Source organism: Apium graveolens, chromosome 5 (genome assembly GCF_009905375.1).
Source record: "Apium graveolens cultivar Ventura chromosome 5, ASM990537v1, whole genome shotgun sequence".
In the NCBI taxonomy this organism is placed as follows: Eukaryota; Viridiplantae; Streptophyta; class Magnoliopsida; order Apiales; family Apiaceae; genus Apium; species Apium graveolens.
The window spans coordinates 221,888,733-221,915,044 of NC_133651.1; the positions used below are offsets into that span (position 1 = coordinate 221,888,733).

Sequence of the window (26,312 nt, forward strand, 5' to 3'; positions counted from 1 at the left end):
CAGGCGAAGTTCTTGATATTCCGGAGAAGATAGATTTTGAAGATTCAGATTCAGGAAGTGAGCAGAAAGAGCCAGTAATCATGGGTGATCGTATTGTTCCGGCATATCCAGCTCTTATGGACTTTTCTCGGCCTAAAATTGATGACATTCAGTCTAGCATCATGCACCCGGCTATTGAGGCCAATAACTTTGAAATCAAGCCGGGCACTATTCAGATGGTGCATAATTATGTTTCTTTTGGAGGTGCTGCGACTGAAGACCCCAACATGCACATAAGGAATTTTTTCGAGATCTGTAGTACTTTCAAATATAATGGTGTGACTGATGAGGCTATCAAGCTGAGGCTTTTCCCATTCTCACTGAGGGATAAAGCTAAGGACTGGTTACATTCTGAACCAGCTGGCTCTATCACTACTTGGCAAGATCTTGCGCAAAAGTTTCTGGTGAAGTTTTATCCAATGGCGAAGACTGCGGCTATGAGGAGTGCTCTTACTCAGTTTGCGCAGCAACCTACAGAATCTATGTGCGAAGCTTGGGAGCGCTACAAGGAGATGTTGAGAAAGTGTCCACATCATGGAATGCCTGATTGGATGGTGATCGCTGGTTTCTATAATGGTTTGAGGCCCAATCTCGGCCCATGCTCGATGCAGCAGCTGGAGGCGCCTTGTGGGCCAAAAGCTATATGAAGGCTTATATTCTTATTGAGACTATGGCTACAAATGAGCATCAAAACCCAACTCAAAGGATTATCCCTGGGAAGGTAGCAGGTATTTTGGAAGTTGATGCAGCTACAGCTATTGCAGCGCAGCTCCAAGCGCTGTCTATGAAGGTCGATTCTCTAGCCACCTATGGAGTCAATCAGATAGCTATGGTCTATGAGCTTTGTGCAGGTTCACATGCTACGAATTAGTGTTCTCTTGTTAACGAATCTGTTCAGTATGTGAACAATTATCTGTGTCCGCAGCTACTTATCATCCTAACAACAAAAATCATCCAAATTTCAGCTGGAGTAATAATCAGAATGCTATTCAGCAACCATATCAGCAAGGCGTAAGTAAACAGTTCAATCCACCTGGATTCCAGCAACCACAGCAGTATGCTCAAAGGCAATCATATCCTCAACAAGGAGGTGCAGCTCCACCCTCTAGTGCTGATTTTGAGGAACTTAAGTTATTGTGCAAAAGTTAGGCGGACTCTATCAAGACCTTGGAAAATCAAATCAGTCAAATAGCCAATGCAGTGCTCAATCATCAACCTGGCACACTTCCCAGTGATACTGAAGTGCCAGGCAGGAAGGAAGCTAAAGAGCAAGTCAAGGCTATTACCTTACGGTCTGGAAAAGTTGCTGATGCTGAAAAAGCAAAAGTAGGAGAAGCTGAAATTGGTGATGAAGAAGCTAAGAAAAAGGAGAAAGCGGTGGAACCAAGGAAGACTACTGTTGAACACACTCTGCCTGAGGGTAATACAGGGGAGAAACAGCTCTATCCTCCACCACATTTCCCTAAGAGATTGCAACAACAAAAGCTGGATAAGCAGTTTGGTAAGTTTCTGGAGGTGTTCAAGAAACTTCACATCAACATACCTTTCGCTGAGGCTCTGGAGCAAATGCCTAGTTATGCGAAGTTTATGAAGAATATTCTTTCAAGGAAGGTGAAACTGGATGATCTTGAGACCGTTGCTCTAGCGGAAGAATGCAGTGCAGTGCTGCAACAAAAGTTACCTCCAAAGCTTAAAGATCCAGGTAGCTTCACCATTCCTTGCACCATTGGCAAGTTGTCTTTTGACAAGTGCCTTTGTGATTTGGGAGCAAGCATCAATCCGATGCCGTTGTCGATCTTTAAAAAGTTGAATTTTCCTGATCCAAAGCCCACCTACATGTCTCTACAATTGCCTGATCGTTCTATTACATACCCACAAGGCATAGTGGAGGATGTGCTAGTAAAGGTGGATAAGCTCTTCTTTCCTGCAGACTTTGTTATTCTGGATTTCGAGGAAGATAAGATGATTCCCATAATCTTGGGGAGACCTTTCTCGGCTACAGGCCGTACCTTGATAGATGTGCAGAAAGGTGAACTTACTATGCGGGTATAGGATCAGGATGTGACATTCAATGTATTCAAGGCGATGAAATTCCCTACAGAAGATGAGGAGTGCTTAAAAGTGGATTTGATTGATTCTGTGGTTACTTCAGAACTTGATAATATGTTAATGTCTAATGCATTATAGAAGGCCTTAGTAGGGGATTTTGACAGTGATGATGAGGATGGAAATGAGCAATTACAATATCTAAATGCTTCTCCTTGGAGGCAAAAGCTAGACATGCCATTTGAATCTCTTGGTACTTCTGACCTCAAAAATGCTTAAGGAAGGCTCAAATCATCTATTGAGGAAGCACCTATCTTGGAGCTTAAACCATTGCCTGAACACTTGAGGTATGCTTTTTTAGGTGATGCATCTACTTTACCTGTCATTATTACATCTGACCTTTCAGGTAGTGAGGAGGATAAGCTCTTAAGGATCTTGAGAGAATTCAAATCGGATATCGGATGGACTATAACAGTCATCAAAGAGATCAGCCCTTCATACTGCATGCATAAGATTCTGCTAAGGAGGGTAGTAAGATGACTGTTGAGCAACAACGCAGACTTAATCCTATCATGAAAGAAGTGGTGAAGAAAGAAATTCTGAAGTGGCTGGATGCAGGAATCATTTATCCTATTTTTGACAGTTCTTGGGTGAGTCCTGTGCAATTTGTACCTAAGAAAGGAGGTATTACTGTGGTAGCAAATGAGAAGAACGAGCTCATCCCCACTCGAACAATCACAGGATGGAGGGTATGCATGGACTACAGAAAGTTGAACAAGGCCACGAGGAAGGATTACTTCCCTCTTCCGTTTATTGATCAGATGCTTGACAGGTTGGCCGGTCACGAGTACTATTGTCTTCTGGATGGTTATTTGGGTTATAATCTGATATGTATTGCACCAGAGGACCAAGAAAAGACTACCTTCACTTGTCCATTTGGCACGTTTGCTTTTCGCAGAGTTTCGTTTGGCTTATGTGGCGTACCGGCCACTTTTCAGAGATGTATGATGGCGATATTCTCTGATATGTTTGGAAATAATGTCGAAGTGTTCATGGACGACTTCTCCGTCTTTGGACATTCATATGATGAATGTTTGAATAATCTTTGTGTAGTACTCAAAAGGTGTGTGGAAACTAATTTGGTGCTCAATGGGGAAAAATGTCACTTTATAGTGCGTGAAGCCATTATTCTTGGGCATAAGGTCTCTAGCAAGGGTCTTGAGGTGGACAAAGCCAAGGTGGGAGTCATTGAAAATCTTCCACCACCTATTTCTGTGAAAGGAATCTGTAGTTTTCTTGGTCATGCAGGTTTTTATCGGCGTTTCATCAAAGACTTTTCAAAAATATGTAAGCCGTTATGCAATTTGCTCGAGAAGGATGTGCCTTTCAAATTTGATGATGAATGATTGACGGTATTCGAGACTCTCAAGAAGAGTTTGATAACTGCACCAGTTATTACAGCACCTGATTGGACAGAGCCTTTTGAAATGATGTGTGATGCGAGTGATTATGCGGTGGGCGCAGTTCTTGGGCAGTGCAAGAATAATCTCTTTCATGTGGTCTACTATGCTAGCAAGACCTTAAATGGAGCTCAAATGAACTACACCGCTACTGAGAAGGAGCTCTTGGCTATAGTCTTTGGTTTCGAAAAATTTTGATCTTATTTGCTTGGGAAAAAGGTGACAGTGTTCACTGATCACGCGGTCATTCGCTATTTGGTTTCCAAGAAGGATTCGAAGCCCAGACTCATTCGTTGGGTGCTCTTGTTACAGGAATTTGAATTAGAGATCAAGGATCGAAAAGGTACTGAGAATCAGGTAGCTGACCATCTCTCTAGATTGGAGAATCCGGAGTCTACTTCACATGATAAGACATTGATCAACGAATCTTTTCCGGATGAGCAGTTGTTCGCAGTTCAGGAGGAAGAACCATGGTTCGCAGATATTGTGAATTATCTTGTCAGCAATATAATGCCTCCTAATTTGAATACAGCTCAAAAGAAGAAGTTTCTATATGAGGTGAAGTGGTATATGTGGGATGAACCGTATTTGTTTAGACAGGGAGCTGACCAGATCATCAGGAGATGTATCCCATTCTGTGAGACGGAGGGGATATTACGAGACTGCCACTCCACAGTTTATGGTGGACATTATGGTGGTGAGAAGGGCAGCTCGTATTCTGCAAGCAGGTTTAGTCTGGCCTACTTTGATTAAGGATGTTCATCAGTTTTTTTTAAGGTGTGATCGTTGCCAAAGAGTGGGAAATCTTACGAGAAAGAATGAGATGCCATTAAATGTGATGCTTGAAGTCGAGGTCTTTGATGTTTAGGAAATCGATTTCATGGGGCCATTTGTCTCGTCCTGCAATAATCAGTACATCTTGATGGCAGTCGATTATGTCTCAAAATGGGTAGAAGTCAAAGCTCTGCCAATGAATGATGCAAAGGTAGTGTTGAACTTTCTTCATAAGCAGATTTTCACAAGGTTTGGAACGCCACGAGTAATCATAAGTGATGAAGGGTCACATTTCTGCAACCGTAAGTTCACTTCTATGATGCCACGCTATAATATGAATCATCGTGTTGCTACTGCCTATCATCCGCAAACGAATGGTCAAGCGGAAGTGTTTAACAGAGAGATCAAGCACATTTTAGAGAAGGTTGTTTATCCGTCAAGGAAAGATTAGTCTTTAAAGCTCGATGAAGCTGTTTGGGCTTACAGAACAGCATATAAAACTCCACTTGGAATGTCCCCGTTTCAACTTATGTATGGTAAGGGATGTCATTTACTTGTGGAGCTTGAGCATAAGGCCTATTGGGCGTTGAAGAAGTTGAACCTGGATCTAGATGCAGCTGGAAAAAAGTGAATGCTTCAGTTAAATGAACTTGATGAATTTCGACTCCAAGCGTATGAGAACAACAAAATGTACAAGGAAAAAGTGAAAAGGTGGCACGACAGGATGCTATATCCTAAGTCATTTGTGGCGGGGCAGCAAGTTCTTTTATTCAACTCTCATCTCCGACTTTTTCCTGGGAAGTTGAAATCAAGGTGGTCTGGACCTTTTATTGTCAAAACTGTGTTTCCACATGGAGCGGTGGAAATTTTTGAGAATGATCCGGACCAAGCATTCAAGGTTCATGGTCAGCGTTTGAAGCATTACTATAGGGACACGGAAAACTGGGAAGTGGTAAGTGCCATTTTTTTGTCAACTTGATTAAGGGATGTTACGTCAAGCTAATGATGAAAAAGAAGCGCTTCTTGGGAGGCAACCCATGATTTGTTGTTACAGGAATCCTTAGAAGTTAGTAACCTATCCAAAACCACAAAAAAATCAGAAAAATAGGGCAAGGAAAAAAAAATCCAGAAGACCCCTGAGCGCCCGCTCAGGGCCCGACTAGAAGAATTTTTTTTTAAGTCCTATAAAAATCCAAAAAAATCTGAAAAATAAAAAAACAAAACATAGCCCCATTACCCACGACCTATTTCCCCATTATCCCATGTTTTTAACCCTCAAACCCACTCCTAATCAAATTTTACCCTAATATATACCCTATATATACATACACCTATTCCATATACTCCCCATTCACTTGCAAACCTTAAACTCTCTTCTATATTCAAAAACATAAATCTTAAACACTTTTACTCAGTTTCGATGGCACCCAAGAGATCCAGGACTATTGATAGCAGTAGCACTGTCCCTACTGCTGATTCTTCGAGGGGTACTGCTGCGAGGCCTCGGTTGTTTGATAGGGCTGCTGAGGAGGAGTATACTAGGCTTCTGGGTAAGCCGATTTTGAAGGAGAGGGGGTTCTTACCATTAGGGAGGGATGGTGAGTTGTTGCCTATGACTGCTGAGAAGGGTTGGATTGCTTTCTGTGAATCTCCTGAAGCAGTTCTGATGAGCGTTGTTTGCGAGTTCTATGCGAACGTGAAGGCTGAAAAGAATGGGTATTCTGTTGTTCAGGGGATGACGGTGGATTATCACCCTGCGGCGATTCGCCGTGTGATTCGGCAGTGACAGAGGAAGCCCACGGAGGAGAATTGGAATGAGAAGACTGCTGAGGATTTTGACTTGGATTTGATTTGTGCTACTCTCTGTAGGTCGGGCACAGTTTGGACTTTCAAGACTGGGACTAACGAGTATCGCCATTTTTCGGAGATAGCGATGAATAGGTATGCCCGTGCATGGAATGCTTTTATTTGCGCTAATATTCTGTCTACTTCCATGCACATGAGGTCACAGTTGAGAGAGCACAGTTGTTATGGGGAATTTTGAATTAGGAGTACTATATGGACCTTGGTGAGTTCATCTACCAAGGGATTCTGAAGTTTTTGAGGGGAACTAAGCACATGAACATCCCTTATGCATCCACGGTTACAAAGTTTTGCCGAGAAGTGGGAGTTCAGTGGTCGTCTCATGAGCAGTTGCAGTTGCCAGCCGCTCCTATTGACTCCGGGACTCTGCATGCAATGCAGGAGTGGACTGGTGGAGAGCCCGAGGAGCATGGGATGGGTTATCATCTTCCAGGAGGGCGTTCAGCACGTGGTGCTACCATGGCGAGGCCAAGGCGAGATGAGGCTGGTTCTTCTAGAGCTCAGGAGGGTGCTGGGATGGCTGATGCCCAGTATAGGAGGCTGTCAAGGAGGATGGATGCTATGTACTAGACACAGAGCAGGTTTGTTCAGGAGCTCACCCTTGCGCTTGGGACTGCTTTTCGAGGCCTTGGAGCTGACATCCAGTGGCCAGTTTTTGGTGAGGACTCTACATATCCGCCTCCTGATACACCACCCTCTGAGGGTGATAATGATGATGATGATCTCTCCGAGTAGGTATACCTTGTGTTCCTTTCTACTACCTTCACTGGGGACAGTGAAGATTTTAAGTTTGGGGGTGGTAGTTAAGAAATATTTTTTGTGTGTGTCATATAGTTGCATATTCATGATAGTTTAGTTCATATAATTGCATATTTTTGCCTTATAGTTTTTTTTATAGCTTTATATATCATGTCATGTAGCTCATACATATACCATGATCCCTTTTGCGCTGATTTACCAATTAATTTGTGATGTTGATGCGAGTGTAGTGATAGCGTTAAAGTAATGTTGAGTCGTGTAGGTTGATATGCATGCTAGAAACACTTGTAATTTCACTAAGTCTTAGAGAATGCTTAAGGACTAGATTGTTGTTATAGTTCGATGGTTTTCGAGATTAATCTATTAATTATGCTTAGAATTTTATAATAGGTTCTTAGTGATAAAAGGCATGAAAAGAAAAAAAATGGAGTGAAAAAATGGAATTCATTGCTAATTGTGGCTAGGCGTCAAATGGCTAGTAGCCGACTCGTATTTTTATGCGAGTAGTCTAGGGTTGAGTAAGATGGAGCGAAACACACTTGCTCAGAAATTTTCAAAAAAAAAGGAAAAAAAAATATAAAAGAGAAAAAAAAGAGTTTATGCACAATTGATCACGAGTGGGCTCTTTGGTATTCGAGTTATTAAGTTCTTAGGGGACTTTGTGCCTAGTGACCTAAGGCTTTTATAGTCTGGGATCCTCTAACCTAACGCTCGCTACATGGATGCCATTGTATAAGTCTTTTGTGGACCTCACTCATTGCACGGTCAAATAAGCATTTGTTTGTTATGTTAAATAAAAGCATGATTCCGTAATAAGCTCCAGTAATCTTGAAGTTTTATAAGTCATTTTGTGCCTAGAATTTTTATTCTTCGTATAATCATGTGATTGCCTTGAGGATAGTCGAGTTCTGATAATTGATCTAGTTTCGAAGCATATCTGTTAAGCATCTTCACACACCACGTTTCTAGCTGTATGTTAGTTTGCATGGTTTGATTGATCTTTATTCGCCTAATTGCATTTGTTGAGATGTCGTAAGTTGGTTGGTTTGGTCGTAGTAAGGGGGATCGCTGCATTTCATATAGATTGCGTTCATGCATGTTTTTTGTTTTATTTTTGAGTCTGTGACGCTTGAGGACAAGCATCGATTTAAGTTTGGGGGTGTGATAAGTGGCATTTTATACCACTTAAAATGTCTTATAATGGCTTGAATTGATGTCTTGAAATCAAGTATTTTGTGTATTTGATGCGTTTTTCTAGTGTTTGTGCGTTTTAGGGTATTAATTGCATTTCGGGAGAGATTTCATCAATAATAAGCCTTGGTATGTGTTTAGCATTGTAAGCGGGAAGATAGGAGCAGATTGCAGCGAAGAAAAGGGAGAAAAATAGAGCAGTTTCCAGTAGGGAGCTGAGCGCCCGCTCAGGAGAATTAATATTTTAGACTCCTGATTCTGTTTAACTTCCAACTTCTGAGTTAGCTGGGTTTTGTGGGACTCTTATATAAGTACATTTCAGAGATGTTTCACAAAGGTTGGATCGTATTATTAATCGAAGAGCGAGGAGATAAGGAAGAATACCGTTTTAGCACACCGCAATGAAGAGGAAGCATATTTTCTTGTGATTCTTTATTTCGTTATAACGTTGGATGCTAGTTTTCTTTACTTTGAACCTATTACTCTTGTGACGTACTCTGGTTTAATATAAGTAGTTTTAGCTATTATTCTTGTGTGTTATTATCATGTTTTCATATGAACCCATGATGATGATGAGTGCTATCATGGGCTAATCGTGATCATGGGGTCGTAACGGATTTACTATGGAATTTTTTAGTTGATTGTTTAATATCTTAGTGTGTGATGATTGTATGATATCTAGTATTGGTTGTACGTATTCGTCTTATGTGCGTCACGAACATATAAGATAGGGTGTTAATCTCTTGTGAAGCGACGGTGGAACTTGAGATTTAGAACTTGCCATGCTAGCATAGGTTCATGTACGAGTATGCATGATTAGTGGATAACTCTAACCGTTTTATTCGCCCTGTGTAATCAAAAGGAATAACTTGTGCTTAAATCGTTATGTTGTCAATTTCTGTAGACATATAGGGACTCAACATAATTGATGCCTATTCAACTTCTATCTTAATTGTGGATGCTTGGTGGAATGGTATTAGTATAATGAAAGTTGGCTTTTATTAATTTCGTGTTATTCGATTAATATCATCACTGTTGCATGCTAAGGGTAATAACAATGACTATTGAAGGAAGTAGTAATGAAGTTATGATCTCATGAGTGTTTTAATATTGTTAATTCAAGTATTAATTAAGTGCTTAATTCTCGTAGTTAATTGTAGTTAATAATTAGTTAATCAAATCTAAGTGTTATTGTTTTAACATTGAGAAGTAATCATACATTGGTGAGTGAGTGTAATTGAACATAATTAGTCTGAGTCTCTGTGGGAATGAACTAGAAAGTATTCTATATTACTTGTGAATGCGTATACTTGCGTGTGTTATTAGCGCGTGTTTTCGCCCTAACAGTAGAATTGGGGGTTGAGGACCCCCGGGACTTTGATTTTGATCTAGATCCCAGAATCCCTATGCCACCTGAGAAAACGGGGTCGGCCGAAGACACAATATCAATTCCGGTCGAAAAGGATGACCCGAGCAAGGTTTTAAAGGTGGGATCTCAACTAAGTTATGAAATGAGGGAAAGACTTACCTGTTTTCTGATTAAAAATCTTGATGTCTTCGCATGGAGCCATTCAGATATGGTGGGAATCGACCCAGGAGTAATGTGTCATCGTTTGAACATTTTCCCTAATTGCATGGGCATACGACAAAAGCATCGCCCGGTGAGCGGGGAAAGGGAAATAGCATTAAAAGAAGAGGTGGACCGATTGTTGGAAGTGGGGTTGATCAAAGAATCATACTACCCCGAGTTGCTCACGAATCCAGTGGTCGTGAAAAAGCCGAATGGGAAGAGGAGGACATGTGTAAATTTCACATATCTCAATAAGGCTTGCTCTAAGGACAACTTTTCGCTTCCACAAATTGATCAGTTGGTCGACGCGACGGCAGGGCATGCCTTGTTAAGCTTTATGGATGCATACTTCGGTTACAATCAAATTTCCATGTACGGTCCTGATAAGGAGCATACATCCTTCATTACTAATAGAGGGTTATACTGCTACATAGGGATGCCGTTTGGATTGATCAACACAGGCGCGACCTACCAACGATTGGTGAACATGATGTTCAAGAATCAGATTGGAAGAACCATGGAGGTGTATGTGGACGATATGTTGGTAAAATCCAAGAAGGCAAACGATCATGTCAAGCACTTGATGGAAATGTTTAACATTCTAAGGAGGTTTCGCATGAAACTGAATCCGCGGAAGTGCATGTTCGGTGTGGAGTCGGGCAAGTTTCTTGGATTCATATTTAATCATAGAGGAATTGAAGCTAACCCTATAAAGATCAAAGCACTGCTAGATATGAAATCTCACACCAGTGTGAAGCAGGTGCAAAGCCTAACTGGAAGGATCGCCGCGTTGAACATATTTGTCTCTAAATCATCCGAAAGGTGCAAAGATTTCTTTAGGGCGATCAAAGTGGCAGGGAAAGGCTTTGTATGGACACCAGAATGTAAAGAGGCTTTTAGGAGGATCAAGGAACAATTGGGGAACCCTCCTATATTGTCAAAACCATTAGATGGAGAATCCCTAATCCTATACCTTGGAGTTTCTGAGTATTCAATCAGCGTTATGCTAGTAAGAGAAGAGGATGCGCAACAATCACCAGTGTATTATGTGAGCAAGCGATTGCACGATGCTGAAACTCGTTATACAAGCATGGAGAAGCTGGTTTATGTCTTGATCCTTACATCAAGGAAGCTACGCCCATACTTCCAGGCCCATAGAATTGAAGTCCGTACAGCATATCCTCTGCGGCAGGTCCTTAATAAGCCAGAATCATCGGGGAGAATGTTGAAATAGGCTATGGAGTTGGGGCAGTTTGACTTGGAATGCATGCCCCGTACAACGATTAAAGGACATGCCTTAGCCGATTTCTTGTTGGAATTTAATTCTGCGGTTCATGATAAGGCTTTGGTAGTGCTACATCCCCCTCCTACTGAGGAGTCTTTAGAGGAGTTCCCACATCCCTGGTGGATCTTGCATGTGGATAGGGCGGTTAACAATGGAGGAGCGGGCGCGGGCATAGTACTCTTGTCTCCGGAAGGACATCATCTGATGAGTGCAATTCACTTCAAATTTTATGCAATGAATAATGATGCGGAATATGAAGCATTAATTAATGGCCTGAAGATCGCTTTGGAAATGGGAGTGCGGAACCTAATTACAAAGAGCGACTCGGAGTTGGTGGTAAACCAGGTGAATGGGGGGTTTCAAGCTCGAGGATTGCAGACAGAATTGTATTTGAGGTGCACGCAGCGCCTGATTGGAAAGTTCAAAGAGGTTAGGCTGGAATGTGTACCACGGGAAAAGAACAGCAACGCGGATACCCTGGAAAAAATGGGATCCCAGCAGGAGGCTGTGTTGTTGGGATCTATACCCCTAGAAATCCAGGAGATTCCTAGTATCCCAGAGGTTGAGGTGATGCAAGTAGATGAGGCTCCCAAGGAAACATGGATGACGCCTATTATTTCTTATATTCATAAGGGAGCGCTTCCTGAGGATAAGTTCAAGGCTAGATGACTTCGCTACCACTGCTCAGGTATGTCGATGAAGAAGAGGGAAATTACATCTTAAGGGAAGTACATGAAGGAATATGTGGTAATCACTCGGGGGTAACTCGTTGGCAATGAAAGTTTTACGCCAAGGTTATTATTGGCCTACTATGAAGGAGGATACCACAAATTTTGTCAAATCCTGCGATCACTGCCAATGTTTTGCGAATTACTCATCTATGCCAGTAATGCTCTTGATGCCTATGGTGAGCCCATGGCCGTTTTCCATGTGGGAGATTGATCTTATTGGAGAACTACCTAAGGCTAAAGGAGATGTCAAAAATGCAGTGGTCGCGGTTGATTACTTTACTAAATGGGCAGAAGCTATGCCGTTGGTAACTATAACCGTAAAGAAAATTAAAGACTTTTTCTTCAACTCTATCGTGTGCAGGTTTGGTATTCCTTACAAACTTGTCTCTGACAATGGAAAGCAGTTTGACAGCAAGGAGTTGCGGCAGTTATGTGAGGATTTGAAAATTAAGAAGGAATTTGCTGCGGTCTATCATCCTCAAAGAAATGGGCAAACAGAGGTCGTGAATAAAATAATAAAGCATACCCTTAAGACGAAACTGGAAGAGCGCAAAGGGAATTGGCATGAAGAACTCTCAAAAGTGATGTGGTCCTACAACACTACTCCAAGATCTACTACGGGAGAAACTCCGTTTATGCTGACTTACGGGTATGAAGCTATGGTCCCGTAGAAATTGGCTCAGGATCGCTTCGTAGAGATCATTACACGGAGGAAAATGCAGAAGTTAACCAGAGGCTTCATTTGGATCTCTTGGAAGAAGTAAGGGAAAACTCTCAGTTAATTGCGGCATACCAACAACATGCTGCGAGGTATTACAATAAGAAGGTAAAGGGACAGCTGCTAAAGGTAGGAGGTTTGGTGCTGAGAAAGGTGATGCGAAACACAAAGAACCCCCAGCATGGAGTATTTGGAGCTAATTGGGAAGGACCATACAAGATAAAAGCAATCTTGTGGAAGGGGACTTATCACCTTGAAGATTTGGAAGGAAAGCTGGTTTTGCGAGCATGGAACGCGGAACATCTTCGAAAGTATTATCAGTAAGGTGCAGCTTTGGCCCCTTACATATTATATTTAAATTATATACTTAGGGTTGTGCCCAAATTATAGGTTAGAAGCAATAAAATTCCTCCTAGCCTAGGGGGTAGTGCATGTACTACTTACCTTAAAACTAGTTGAAGGATCATTTTTCGAATAAAATTCCCCACAGAGCATAGTAGCCATGGGACTGGTGCACTTTTGACAACAGAGCACATTATTAATAAAAACTTTGAAAATACACGCATAATCCTGGTTGATGCTCCCTCTGGTAGGACGCGTCCTCTCTGTTAAACCTTTAATTTTATCATTCGAAGTCAGGTGTTGACGCGTTCAAACATGAGGATGCGCACATATATTGTGCATTGCATAGCAAGGGTAGAAAATAGTATAACAACATGATATCATACTAAGGAAAAAAATTACCATCCAGGAAATTCAAATCAACCTAAGTAAATGGATTAATCTAGACGTGTCCAAGTATTTGGACGCGCCATACGGTCTATGGTGCTGGAATTAATACATAAGGAAGACGCATCCTAAAATGAGGACGCGCCCTTGCACGACATCTGCTCAGCTTGTAATGATAAAGGGGATAACATCAAGATTAATTAGGAGACGCATCCTCAGCTTAGGACGCGCCCATATGTATGACAGAACAAGATTAAGAAAAGTAAAAAAGATAGAAATGGAGATAATTTAAAAGGGAAAACCCTTATGAAAATACCAGAAAATAAAATTCAGAAATAAGTTTACAACTTGCAAGGCTTAAAAGGGCCTGCACCCTTGAGACAGTTCAGATAAAAAGTTCATGAATAAATATGAGACGCGGCCTAGACAGGGGGTGCGTCCTGAGACTTGTCCTGGTCTTTTGGGGAAGAAGGAGGAGGCTGAGTTTGAAGTGGAGAAGGCGCAGGGGACGCGTCATCCTCTTTCAGGCCTAGGATGATCCTTTTGTTCTTGATTGAGTCTGCGGCCCTGATTTTGAAATTATTCACCCACTTTTGGGTATCCTCATCGAACTTGGAAAAAGTGTATTCTGGGTCATTGGCTATGAACCCAGAACAACACTCTTCGAAACTAGTTGCAAACCTATTTTGATACACCAATTTCTTCTCTTTTTTCCATCTGTGCAGTCTGTCATCGTTCAAAGTATCAAGCTCCAGCTGCATGGTGGAATTTAGAGTGACTACGTTCTCCATAGCCTTCTCCACAAAGATGACATTGCCTTCAAGCTGCGCCTTTTCACCCTCAAGACGCGCCTTATCCTATTTCAACTGAAGGATTTCAACATCCTTTTCCTTGGTGAGCGGTGTAATTATTTTTTGTAGAGATTTGATCTTATCTTCAGCCTCACCTTTTGCAGTTTCTGTGATAGCAAGACGCGCCCTAAGTCTGACAGCCATGTTGGCACTATGTCTTGCATGCAAGTGAAGCTGGGCGGCTGCTTTCACCATAGCTTCCTCAGTCTGCTGCTCTATTCTGAAAGTCCATCCCCTTACCTCCTCCTCAGTGAAAGCCCCATATGAGGACTTGCCCAGGTATCTGAGGACGAAGGATTGATCATCTGGAAGTGTCTTCTGACGCTTGGAGGGCGCGTCCTCCTTATCAGGAATGTCTGGCACTGTAGTATCAATGATCTTTGGCGGAGGGGAAGGAGTGACAGCAGGCAAAGGATCTTTGACTTTTGGATCTGGCTTAACAGGAGCTTGCTTCCTGGTTCTCAGTTTCTTAGTGGCCCCAATGGCAAACCCTTTAGGAAGAGAAGTCATGTATATGGCATAAACATGAAAAAACATTAGACATGGACGCGCCAAGTTACGAGGATGTGCCCAATAAGTTATGACAGTAATATTAAAACGCAAGTGCACATAACGGTTTTATACACAATAAAATTTTGTGAAGAACTGGACGCGTCATGTATGATATGATGTATCCCGTGAGAACCGTGCATTGCAACAATTTTATGTAAGCATCTAGACCACATAGGGGATGCCAAGACGCGTCCTAATAGAAAGACGTGCCCTGAGCAGAGTATACAAATTATCAATACGTGTATGCATGTCAAGTAAAATACATGTAAAGGCATGTAAATGCATATGTATATCAAGCAAGGCACCCATGACGCATCATAATCCCAAGATGCGTCATATGTCGAATAATTCTTACCTTGATCTAAATCCACTTGTCTACTAATATCCAGTTGGACTATTTCTGTGGCATTGAGCCCTCTAGCCTTTTCGGAAGCTGTGTGGATGGGTTTCCCCTTATAAAACTCTCGAAACTTACAAAGAGAACCTACTCGTGGGGATAAAGCCCCAATTTTCTTTAAATTTTCTTCAGTGATCATCTCCTTGAGGTTGAAGCGATCCTCGGCATACTTTAGAACTTTCAATGCTCTTTTTTTTTCTTTTTCCAGTTAACTCCTTTTGAGTTCTCTTATCTAAAAAGAAAAATAAAAGAGGAACTAATAATAGGGTACACTTCAAGGAAAGAGAGGAAGAACAGTAAGCATAAAGAAGACGCATCTTGTGCATAGGACGCGTCCAGAAATTATTTCTTACTGGGATTAAGGTTAAAACAGACTCGGGTTCTTTTTACATCATAGACGTAGAAAAACGGCTCTTTCTAGTCTCTCTTGTGGCTTACTTTGCCTTCATTAAATCCTTTATTATTCAACCATTTGTTGACTACAAAGAAATATATCCAGGAAAAGAATTACTGATGCTAAATAAATAGCTAAACTGTTTCATAGAGGGCGCGCCCAACTCCAAGTTGTGGTACATGATGTACAAGGCCCAAACCAGTTTGTATGAGTTGGGAGAGAGTTGTACAGGGGCTACATCATACCATTTTAGGATTTTCTTGATGTATGGGTGCAAGGGCGTGCCCACACCTAGAGAAATGAGTTTGGAGGTGAGCACCATCCTAGGAATCCTCAAGTTCTCCATGGAAAAGAGATGAGGCCTCATTTTGCGAAGAGGACGCACCCAGATCCGCTCCATGTCATAGTGTTTCATGTTCCAGCCAATCTCTAATTCTGTGGCTGTGGAATTCATGCCAACACAAGCCAACATATTTTCTCTCTTCCTCTAGACATTCTTCTCTGTTTCGGGAAGGTCCTCGAGCTCCTTCCAGTCAAAATCAAGTTCTACATCTTCTGGTTCCCAATGTTCGAGTGGAGTGTCAGACTTTTGAGGAGAAATGGGATATTTGTCGGGATCAGGAGCCCTTTGTTCAAATTCCCCTTCACTATGAGAAGAGGACACACCCTGAGAAAGTGATGCCTCCTGAAAAGGAGACGCGTCCTCATCAGAAACAATCACGCGACAAGGCGGTTGGCTAGTTGTGGGGATAATCTCATCATCAGACCAATCTTCGATAGCTGACCTAGTGTTAAGAATCTGAGTTCTTTTATGTTTAAATTTTTTTTTCCCATCCTAGAGCTTATGGGGACGTGATCCATAGAGTCAGAACTGGAGTCTACCATGATCGAAGATTTTGATTTGAGAAATTCAAGGATGCGTGCTTCCGCCTCAAGAAAGGGAGTATTCCTATGAGATTCAGAAGGATTAGGAAGGAAAGAAATTGGGGGAGGAGAGTAGATCCCTATGCGCTTGTTGATAGCCTTAAAAGGATGAAAAGGGGAAGAAGAAGCTTCCTCCAGCTGAAATAAGAAGGAAGAAAATTTTGAGGACGCGTCGATGACTTAAAAAATAAAATAAAATAGTAAAAGAAAGAGTAAAGGAAGTGGAATGAAGGGATTTGGTATGAAGATGCGTCGTTGTTACGTGACGCGTCTTAGTATGGTCGCGTGTCCTTCTTAAATCTATATGCAGTAGACAGGAACTAGGGCGCGTCCGGCATAGAAGACACGTCCTAGAAACATATAATTGGAAGTGCAAAGAAACATATATGTATGAAAGAGCAGGTGAGAAATTATGAAAAGACGTGTCCTACAGAATCTATCGCAGGGAGTTAATCAAGACAAAATAGTGTATGACGCGTCCTAATACGAAAGCGTGTCTACTCTATTTATGTTGGGAAATAACTTAGACTAATAAAATACAATAGGGAACAAGACGCGCCCTCGGTGGTAGACGCGTCCACCAGGGTTGTAATGCAGCAGAATTTCAATCGATTATGGTCAATTTGGGAAAATTCAATTAAAACCCTAGAAACGTGCAATTACATTATCAAAAGCGCAAAATATGATGTTTTTATAGATATATACATATACATACAATATTAAAGGAAGAACAGTTAAGTATAGAACATGAACGGTTTTTCATCTGTTAGGGCCAAATTACGTGGTGAAACAATAAAATGAAGATGGATTTACATACCTTGTAAGTAGAGGAGTGGATTGAATGAAAAAAGTCGAGAAATAAACGGAGAGATCGCCGTATTATCAAACTTCGGTGGTGGCAACGACGGTTTAAGAGAGAGAAGAGAGTAAAGTAGTTCATGCCACTTTATGAGGGTATTTATAGAGAGAATGTGATGATGATGTATGGAAAGCTGTCATGCAACGGCTAGAAATGATTCGATTCCTGGAAATACTTGCATAAATTGATGACGCGCCTAATTTGACGACGCGTCCTGATGTCTTGGGATTGCAAGCCCAAATTTTTTGCTAATATTTCTAAAGATAAAAATTCCAATTTTTTTTTCAACTGTATATGAAATTTGGGGGGTAGTTGTTATACCCAAAAATTAGCATTGGATCAATTCGGGGCAAACACGGGATAATTACAGTCAAACTTGGTACTGCATTGCAAAGGGTTAGGATTCGCCTAGGTGCACAGGATGCGCCCACCATTCGTGGGAATGTTTATTAAGGATGATTCTGTGGTAAGGAAGTTTGGAAGCACCTACCTGGTGTAGAGCGCGTCCAAAGAGGTAGGACGCGTCCACAATGTTGGAGGTATCTAACAATTGTGGTCTTTTAGCAATGAAGGTTGGAGCACGCGCCCTGAGGCTTAGGACGCGTCCTGTCACTGTGGAATACTGTGAGAGGTAGTTGTTGAGAAAACAATACAGGCTTCATGAAGGTCAGGACGCGTCCAATGTCCTAGGACGCATCCTATGTGTGGTCAGTACATTCTCATGAGGAGAGCTCAGGACAAAGCATGCATGGAAAGGGGTAATGGATGATTATTTCTACTAACGTATTTTTTGCAAGTACTCTTTAAAGAATTCCCTCCTTGAGACGGTCAAGGAGGGGGATTTCCGTGAAAAGCTTGAAGGCCTCCAAGAGTATGCCTGATGATTGAAGGCCTCCTCCTGTATTCAACGGGTGTCCTCGTTGGGGATGTGGGGTTATTATTGGTGTATGTTTTGAGAACTCTGCTCTTGTATTCAACGGTTGTCCTCGTTGGATAACTATGGAGGCATCATGCACTTTGCACCCAAGAGTTTGGGATCACCTGTCCTGTTATCTGGTGGGTTATCCTCATTCGGGAGACAGTGACGCGTCCGGTATTTGGGGTGAACCGTGGCTATACCTACGTTCGTAAATCAAGGGAGATAGTTGTAGCAGAGTGTTTTCCTTGCGTAGGGAGATGCACTATCCGTGAAGTCCTATGATTACGGACGAGCCTTGGGCCTTCACGGTTGGGCCTCATAGTTGGGCATTCCTAAAGCTAGCGGAAGATGAATTCTGGATGGGCTTCTACCGGGCCTAGAAATAAGAAGAATAAGCCCATTAGATTTTTTGTTCCCCAAGAACTACGTCAGGCTTGATCCCTATATAAAGGGTACGTAGGCACATTGAGAGGGGTAAGAAGTTGAGAGCTGATAAGGGAGCTGCCACTTACTCTGATCAATCTCAACCTAAAACAACCACAAACCACCACACACCGCTTAATTTTCTGGCGAAGAACCACCGTCATAGATCTTAATTCCAGCGAGAAATCTCAAATTTTGTTGTTACCAGATTCCTCCGTCAACATGTTGTAATGCACCATACAGTATGAACTTTGCATCCACCACATGATGTGTCACTAGTGCAAAAAACACAATCATGCTTATGCTAATTACAACGCTTATTTTTAACAATGTTATCTCAGGGAAAAGAAAATGTAACAAGAAGTATTTTAATGATATTTCCTATCAAAACTCCAGTTCAGTGTTCTACAGCACAGGTATATGTCTGGTCTTCAGCACTCCATTTTTCATATTACTATTCCGAAACACCCAAACCTACAGGTATGGTGGAACTGTATGTAGTAGTATTTTAGATGTTTTAGAATATTAGGAGCTTTAATGATAAATAAAATAAATATAAGAATATGAATAATATTTTTTATAGTTTTTTTTCCATATTCAGCTTTTTATGGAAAAAAATTAAATATTGATACAATTAACGTTAATTGCAGCAGGGGTATCATATCACCACCCCTGTAGTCCTGTACAATAGCTGCTTGACATGATATCATAGACATATTAGAGTCCAATAGTGTTGGCTATAATTGATTGGCTAAATCGGACATATTGGACAACATATAAAATTTGTTGAACCTATATAAGACATTATAGTTGACTATATTGGTTAACTATGTTTTAAAAATAGTATTTTATTAAAGTTTTATGTTGTTATAAATATACTCCCTCCGTCCCACTGGGATGTTTACGTTAGTATTCTGCACGCATTTCGAGATTTCTATAAAGTATAGTTTCATAATGTTTTTTCAAATTTTTTTTTGAATAAAAGTTTAAACATAAAACTTTTATTCAAAAAAAAATTAAAAAAATATATTATGAAACTATACTTTAAACGAGCATTGAAAAGCGTGCCGAAAAGTAACGTAAACAATCCAGTGGGACGGAGGGAGTAATATATTACTTCAATATGGTAATAAATGATTAAGTTTTTTTATAAATTTCTTACAGTTCAGTAGTGTTTCAACAAATATAGTCAACATCAAGAGGTTGGCTATATTTATAAATAAGGGGAATGTGATAATTTTTTTACATAATCTCTATATTTTTTATTTATAATATATATTAATAATTTTTAGCTAAGACTTTTATATGGTTACAGATGCTCTTACAGGTTCCGTCCCTTTTATGGTATAGATGAACAAAAAGTTCAGGTTTTTGGTACACGTGTACAAAAAATTCAAAAAATTGTACAGAACGTCTGTACTTTCGGGGATTCCCAGTTGACACCCAGAACAAGTGGCGTTCTGGGGTCATTTATATTTTTTTTTCTCTGCCCAGAATGACTTGTGTTTTTTTTTGTTTTGGACGGAATTAAATTAGATGAAGGGCTATTTTTGGACTCCCATATTAAATAGATGGAAAATGTTTTCAGTTAATTTTTTTTTGTTGGCTTGTAATGTAAACCTATTTTATGTGTGTAATTTTTAATTTAGATAAAAAAACCGTAAAAATAAGACTTTTCTAGCTCCAAAAAGGGTGTCGTGCAATGTGAGTGTAAAATGTTTTTAGTGAGGGCATGTTTTGGCACGGGCGTATGTAAATAACCGTAGATTTTTTGGGTTCCAAATTTTTTTTGTTGTGTTGTAATGTAAACCTATATTTTGGGAAAATTTTTTTTATTAAAAACTAATATCACTAACACTTTTGTAGCTTCGAAAATTGTGTCTTGAGCGGCGAGTGCGTAATTGTCAAGCGAGGGCATGTTTGTGCACGGGCAAATTTAAATAACTGAAAATTTGTTGGGTCCATTTTTCTATTGTTTGGTAGATATGTAAAATATATTTGTAGTGTACATGTTACATTTTATATTTTAATTTGAAGCTCGAGAAAGGGTGTCATGAGGGAGAATGAATTAAAAAGTACGTTGTAACGGAAAGTGGGATAATGAAAATGATAATGTAGGAAGTACATTGCAACTGAAAAAGGGATAATGAAAGAACTCTCAAATTCTTTGGTCATCTGCAAGATTAACTACATAATGATCAAAATCTTGATCTTCAATCTCGTTAGCTTTCTCATCATTTTCTTCCTCATCCCCTTGAATGTGAGGGGAGGTATGCTTATGACCTCCCTCCCCATTTTTGTGGGTCGATGCGTGCCTACTCGACTGAGTTTGACGCGGTGGCCACGGGTCGGGGCCGTGAGTGCTATAATAGATGTTTGTAGCCACATCAGCATCATCATGGCCTTGAGAAAAATCCCCAAGTTTGATAATATACTTAGCATATTTCTTATCCCACTGTTGTTCCTCTTTACGTATCTTTTCACTCCTACACCTTGTGACTACATCCTCGGCCTCCCTTTTCCTCATCTCAAGCTCATCCTCCATGAAGTGGTAGTATCGACAAATTTCTTTTAATTCATAATCATGTTCTTCCTTTGAAATATTACCAGCATTGAAATTCTTATTAATGTTATCTTCGTACCAGATCGATGATTTCATAAACTCGAAGTACATTTCCCCGCACCCAATAAATTGTTCATTGTCACGGACGGCGAATCCTTGTGCAGCCCGTATAGCTCGCATTCTTCGGACAAATTGCTTGACCTCACTAATTTTTGCTCTGTGAGATTCAGTAGGTGCCTGAGATTCAGTCCATATATATCAATTAACTTCCCCGTTATTACGCATTTCCGAGCTTGCGTGTCCCTTGCCCTTTTCCATGACCTCAGTGTATGAATCTTAAAATATGGAGAATGTTATACTAGAGAGGGGTGAAATTGAGATGATGACTTATAGGTTCACAGATATTTATAGGCAAAAAAATGGACTGGTAAAACTTTAAACTTTGAACTGGGGCAATAATGATGAAGGTGAATTTAATAGTTTGAGTTATCAAATCATTTTAAACATGTGCACGTGACTAAAGTTCTGAATTATTACATGTGCATTACCTTTGAAAACACACAGTACTTGTTTCACCTTATCTTATTTTCGAGGAGATTCGCACAAGGGGTGTGATGACAATTTTAGGTACTCAATGGTTTTGTGATGATAATTTTAGGTACTCAATGGATCCGAATGAACGTTACGCAGGAAGTTCAATAATCACGATGCAGAGGGAATGGGAATGGCGTGTTGAATGTCTCAACAGTTGTATGGGCCAATGTGTCCAGGAAGGAGTGCGAATACCAAAACAACGCGCCATACACATGCAGCGAGACACGCCTCATGAGCTGGAATTAGCATTATTTCATGCTAGAGAGAAAGAGAATCGAATGAGGATGCGCTTAAACCGTAAAGACCTACAAAGAAGAAGTAAGGAGTATGCTGAAGACGGCGACCTCCACACAGCAATGATGTATCATCATTTCGCTATAGGTCCTGATTATGTTTCTGATTGTTTTTTGTCTGACGATGAGTAAGACAATTACCTATGCCAAAGTCCATTCGGTGTAAGACATAATTATTAATCACGGACTCAAATAAAATTAAACAAAAAAACATAGAAAACATAATACAACATTTGCTTTTGTTGTAAATTTCAAGAATCTTATCTTTTCTTTCATATCTTCCAAATGGGACAAAAATATTAGATTTATCTTTAACAAAAATCCTATCAGAAATCTCCATTGGATAGAATCAATAATGCATTCATATCCGAATTCACAAAATGTTTATCTATCTCTAGCCTATAGCTTCTAATCATATTTATATGTGTCCTCCTACATTGCATGTATTCAAAACATACTGCAATTCTAAGTTCCTAAATCTTTAGCAAAATAATATCGTTCATACTTGTAGAACACTCCTCTATCAAAAAAGTTATGTCATCATTATATGTATGTTTGTTTACATTTACAATCTTTACTTTGGTTTCCTAACTGTTAATGTTCTCTTCAATGCAGGGAGATGGAAGGCCACGTGAACGTCAAATTTTTTTGGGGTGGAGTAGTTATTCGAGATGGTAGTAATATCAACTACTCTATTGATCCAAAAAAATGATGTTTATTAGGTTTGGTACCACGTACGATGAGCTTAAAAGTGTCGTGTATAATTTAATGAACATTAATTCGTATCAGTGGAATTTAAAATTGAGTTTGAAGTATCCATATATTGGTCAGTACAACCTAGTTGAAGGTTTTTATCAAATGGATATTTTATGTGATGATGTTGTTACACACATGTTAAATGTTCATGCCATGTTGCTAAATGTTCAAGGAGATGTTTCTTTGTTCATCGAAACAGAAGAAATTGTTGTTGATGACCCATACTCATTCCAACATAATTTCGGATCACAACCAACAACAGCAACATACGGTGGTGATGTACAACCACTGTGGTCAAATGTACTTTTTGATCAAGGTGTAGGGTATGGAGGGAGGAGTACTCAACATGGTGGAGGGTCTGGTAGGGGGCTAGTGAACATGGTGGACGGTATGAAGGGGGTAGTAGTCAATATGTTGGAGGGTATGGAGGGGGGAGTGTACAATATGATGGAGGTTATGGAGGGCGGAGTAGTCAATATCGTGCAGGGTATGGAGGGGGGAGTAGTCAATATGGTGAGGGGTATGGAGGGGGGACTATTGAACATGGTGGAGGTTATGAAGGGTGGAGTAGTCAATATGGTGGAGGGTATGGAGGGGGGACTACTGAACATGGTGGAGGGTATGGAGGGGAAAGTAGTCAATACAGTGGCGGGTTTCAAGGGGGGCTAGTTATGAAAGTGATGTGGTGGGAAGAGGTTCAGGTCAGCGGTTAGCCCTGCTGGCAGATGGAGTTGTAGCCAATTCATCAAGTGAGGAGAATTTTCACCTTCACGATGATGACGATGAGGAATCTTCTACCACCGAAGATGGTGAAGGACATTCAGAGAGAAATGAAGGAATTTCCAATACATTTCCGGTAGTTGGAGAAGAACATCATGTTCCAAGGGTTCCATGGTTTCGCACAGAGCAATACACTCCGCCAATCATAGATAACCCTAATGATATATATGCTGATGAAGACCTCGACAAGGGGAACTGGGTGAGGGAATGTGTTACCGTGACAAAGCAATGCTGTTAGGAGCAGTGAGGCGTGCACATATTAACGCTGATCGTACATATAAAACTACAAGGAGTAACAAAGAACAACTTATTGTACAGTGCCAGGCTAAGGGGTATAACTAGAGGATGAGGGCTGCTTTCATGCATGATTCCGGTTACTGGCAGATTAATGTTAATAAAGAGGAACACAAATGCATGGTCGATCAGCCGTAACAAGATCACAAGAAGTTATCTGCAAGGATGATTGCGCAGATTGTAAAACCATTTGTAAGTAAATCTTTAGCAAACGCCACTTATTAAGGCCGAATTTTTTTTGACATTTACTGTTTTATGTGAAACAGGTAATAAATATACCAGAAATTCCCATTAAAACCATTATCCCGCTGATCAACAATGAGCACAACCACATAGTGGGGTACAAGAAAGCGTGGAGAGGGAAGCAAATAGCAATTGAGGAAGTGTATGGCAGTTGAGCTACAATATACCAAGCTCTACCCATGTTCCTGGTAGCCATTATGAAGACAAATCCTGGAACCATTGCTGAGATCGATGTTGTCCCTCATGCTAAGGAACGGGGCACGTCCCTCTGCAAGCGAATTTTTTGGTCTTTAAAGGCAATGATGGACGGGTGGCAACATGCACGTCTTGTGATTTCAATAGATGGGACATTCTTGAAAGGAAGATATAGGGGCAAGCTGCTTATTGCTATGGGTGTTGATTCGAACAACCACCCGTTCCCTCTCTGTTATGGCTTGGTCGATGAGGAGACGTACGAGAACTGGTCTTGGTTTTTGCAGCATCTTCGAAGACATGTCTGTCAGCAACGGACCGGCATCTGCATCATTTCTAACAGTGCAGCAAGCATTATCTCCGCCCAACGAGACCCTCAGAACGGTTTTGCTGAGCCACTCGGCATCCATAGGTTCTGTCTCCTCCATGTAAGAAGTAACTTTTGTAGTCATCACCCAGGTGGTGAACTAAAAAAATTAATGTGGAAAGCTGGAAGAACCACACAAGTCTCAAATCAAGACACATATATGTCAAGGATTGGTGAAATTTCCCCCACCACCCTACAATATATTGCTACAATACCTATGGAGAGGTGGACATTTTCCCACGATAGTGGTGTTCGCAACGGTCAAACAACCACAAACATGCTTGAGGGCTTCAACGATAACATAAGGAGGGCTCATTTTCTTCCAATAACAGCAATGATGGAGTACCTCTTCTACAAGGCGGTCACAATTGTAGACAAACATCAAAACATAGTGGATGACGGTCTACAAGAGGGGCAACAGTTATGTGCACGGTCCGCCGCTATGTTAGAAAAAATTCGGAGGAAGGCAACAGGACATACGGTTATTACTTTCCATCATCTCCGCGGCATTATGAAAATACTAACACATCAGTACACAACTACTAAGGGGACGGTAAAGGGAGATAAAACCCAGGTTGTCAACCTCAATGACCATACGTGCACCTGTGGAAAATGGGCGACCTATCACATGTTGTGCTCCCATGCAATGGCAGATTGTATAACACATGAATTGAGTTGGGCGCATTTCATCAAAAATTTCCATAAGAACCAAACAATGCAGGACTTGTACAGGCCAATAATTTATCTGTTAGAACCACCTGAATATTGGAACTACGACTTACCCGTACCTTGGCAGGGGTATGGAAAGTTAGTGCCGGAAGAGTCCTTGAAAAAGCTAAAGAAAAATCGCGGGGATAAGTGTGACGCCCTCAATCTCGGGGTTAGGAAAAGAGGACCCACACACCCTTATTCTAATAATTAAATATGCATAAACCCTGATTAACTACTAACAGGATCAAACAGGATAAAGTATAAGACAAGATTACAACTACCAATCATAAAATATAACTTACAGCCCTAAAATATTATTAAATAAACATAATCAATTCCGGCTGGGAACCAACATATAACCCATTGTATCTTTACAACTTTCATTCTAAGTGCTTGCTCACTCAGAAATACTACTACCTACTCAGGCAACCGGAAGCCCTCAACACGATAGGGACCACCAGGTACGCTCTTACGAGCAGTGCGCCTAAGCCTGGCCATCTTCTTGCTTAACTGTCATGGTTAGATTAAAACAAAACAAATGAGTATAAAACTTAGCAAGTAACTATAAAGCAGTTCTACGATACGTAATCCACAATATACTTTACCAATCTCAGGGCAATCTACTTTATTTGATCTAGGTGGCAGATTTCCATCTTTTGGGTTAAGGAAGGGTTATGAAGGAAAAATGTAAGGCTTTCAAGGAACAAGGCTCAATGCAGGGTGAAAGCCGACATTTATCACAAATCACTAAAGGATCAGATTAGACCTTTCAGGAAGAGGAAAGCAACAGTATTTCACTATATGGAATCAATCATATGATCAACAGATTAAAATCAGGGTTCTCGAGCTTTAAGCTTCACATTAACACAATCAACTCTTTTTAAAACAATATAAACCATTTTCATTTTCAAGAATCAATTTACTGAACAGAAAGTTTCAGTTCTCTTTTAAATAATCAATTAAAACCCTTGATTGGATCACTTTATCTTTCATTTCATTATAATACGGGTGATCAGCCCGTACCGACCTCCATCC

General features: G+C 40.7%; 2 protein-coding genes and 1 non-coding gene across 3 annotated transcripts; 2 read left to right on the plus strand and 1 right to left on the minus strand.

Moving 5' to 3' along the window:
* Positions 1–473: 473 nt before the first annotated feature.
* On the minus strand, positions 474–580 carry LOC141662374 (small nucleolar RNA R71). The gene has a single exon (XR_012550494.1). It is a non-coding gene; the product is annotated as a small nucleolar RNA R71 (small nucleolar RNA).
* A 10,359-nt stretch (positions 581–10,939) lies between these two features.
* LOC141660729 (uncharacterized) lies at positions 10,940–11,656 on the plus strand. The gene has a single exon (XM_074467719.1). It carries the CDS (start codon positions 10,940–10,942, stop codon positions 11,654–11,656), a length of 717 nt encoding a protein of 238 aa, XP_074323820.1.
* Positions 11,657–24,204: 12,548 nt separating this feature from the next.
* LOC141660730 (uncharacterized) lies at positions 24,205–25,488 on the plus strand. Its single transcript, XM_074467720.1, has one exon. The coding sequence runs from the start codon at positions 24,205–24,207 to the stop codon at positions 25,486–25,488; it is 1,284 nt and encodes a 427-aa protein (XP_074323821.1).
* The last annotated feature ends 824 nt before the right edge of the window (positions 25,489–26,312 follow it).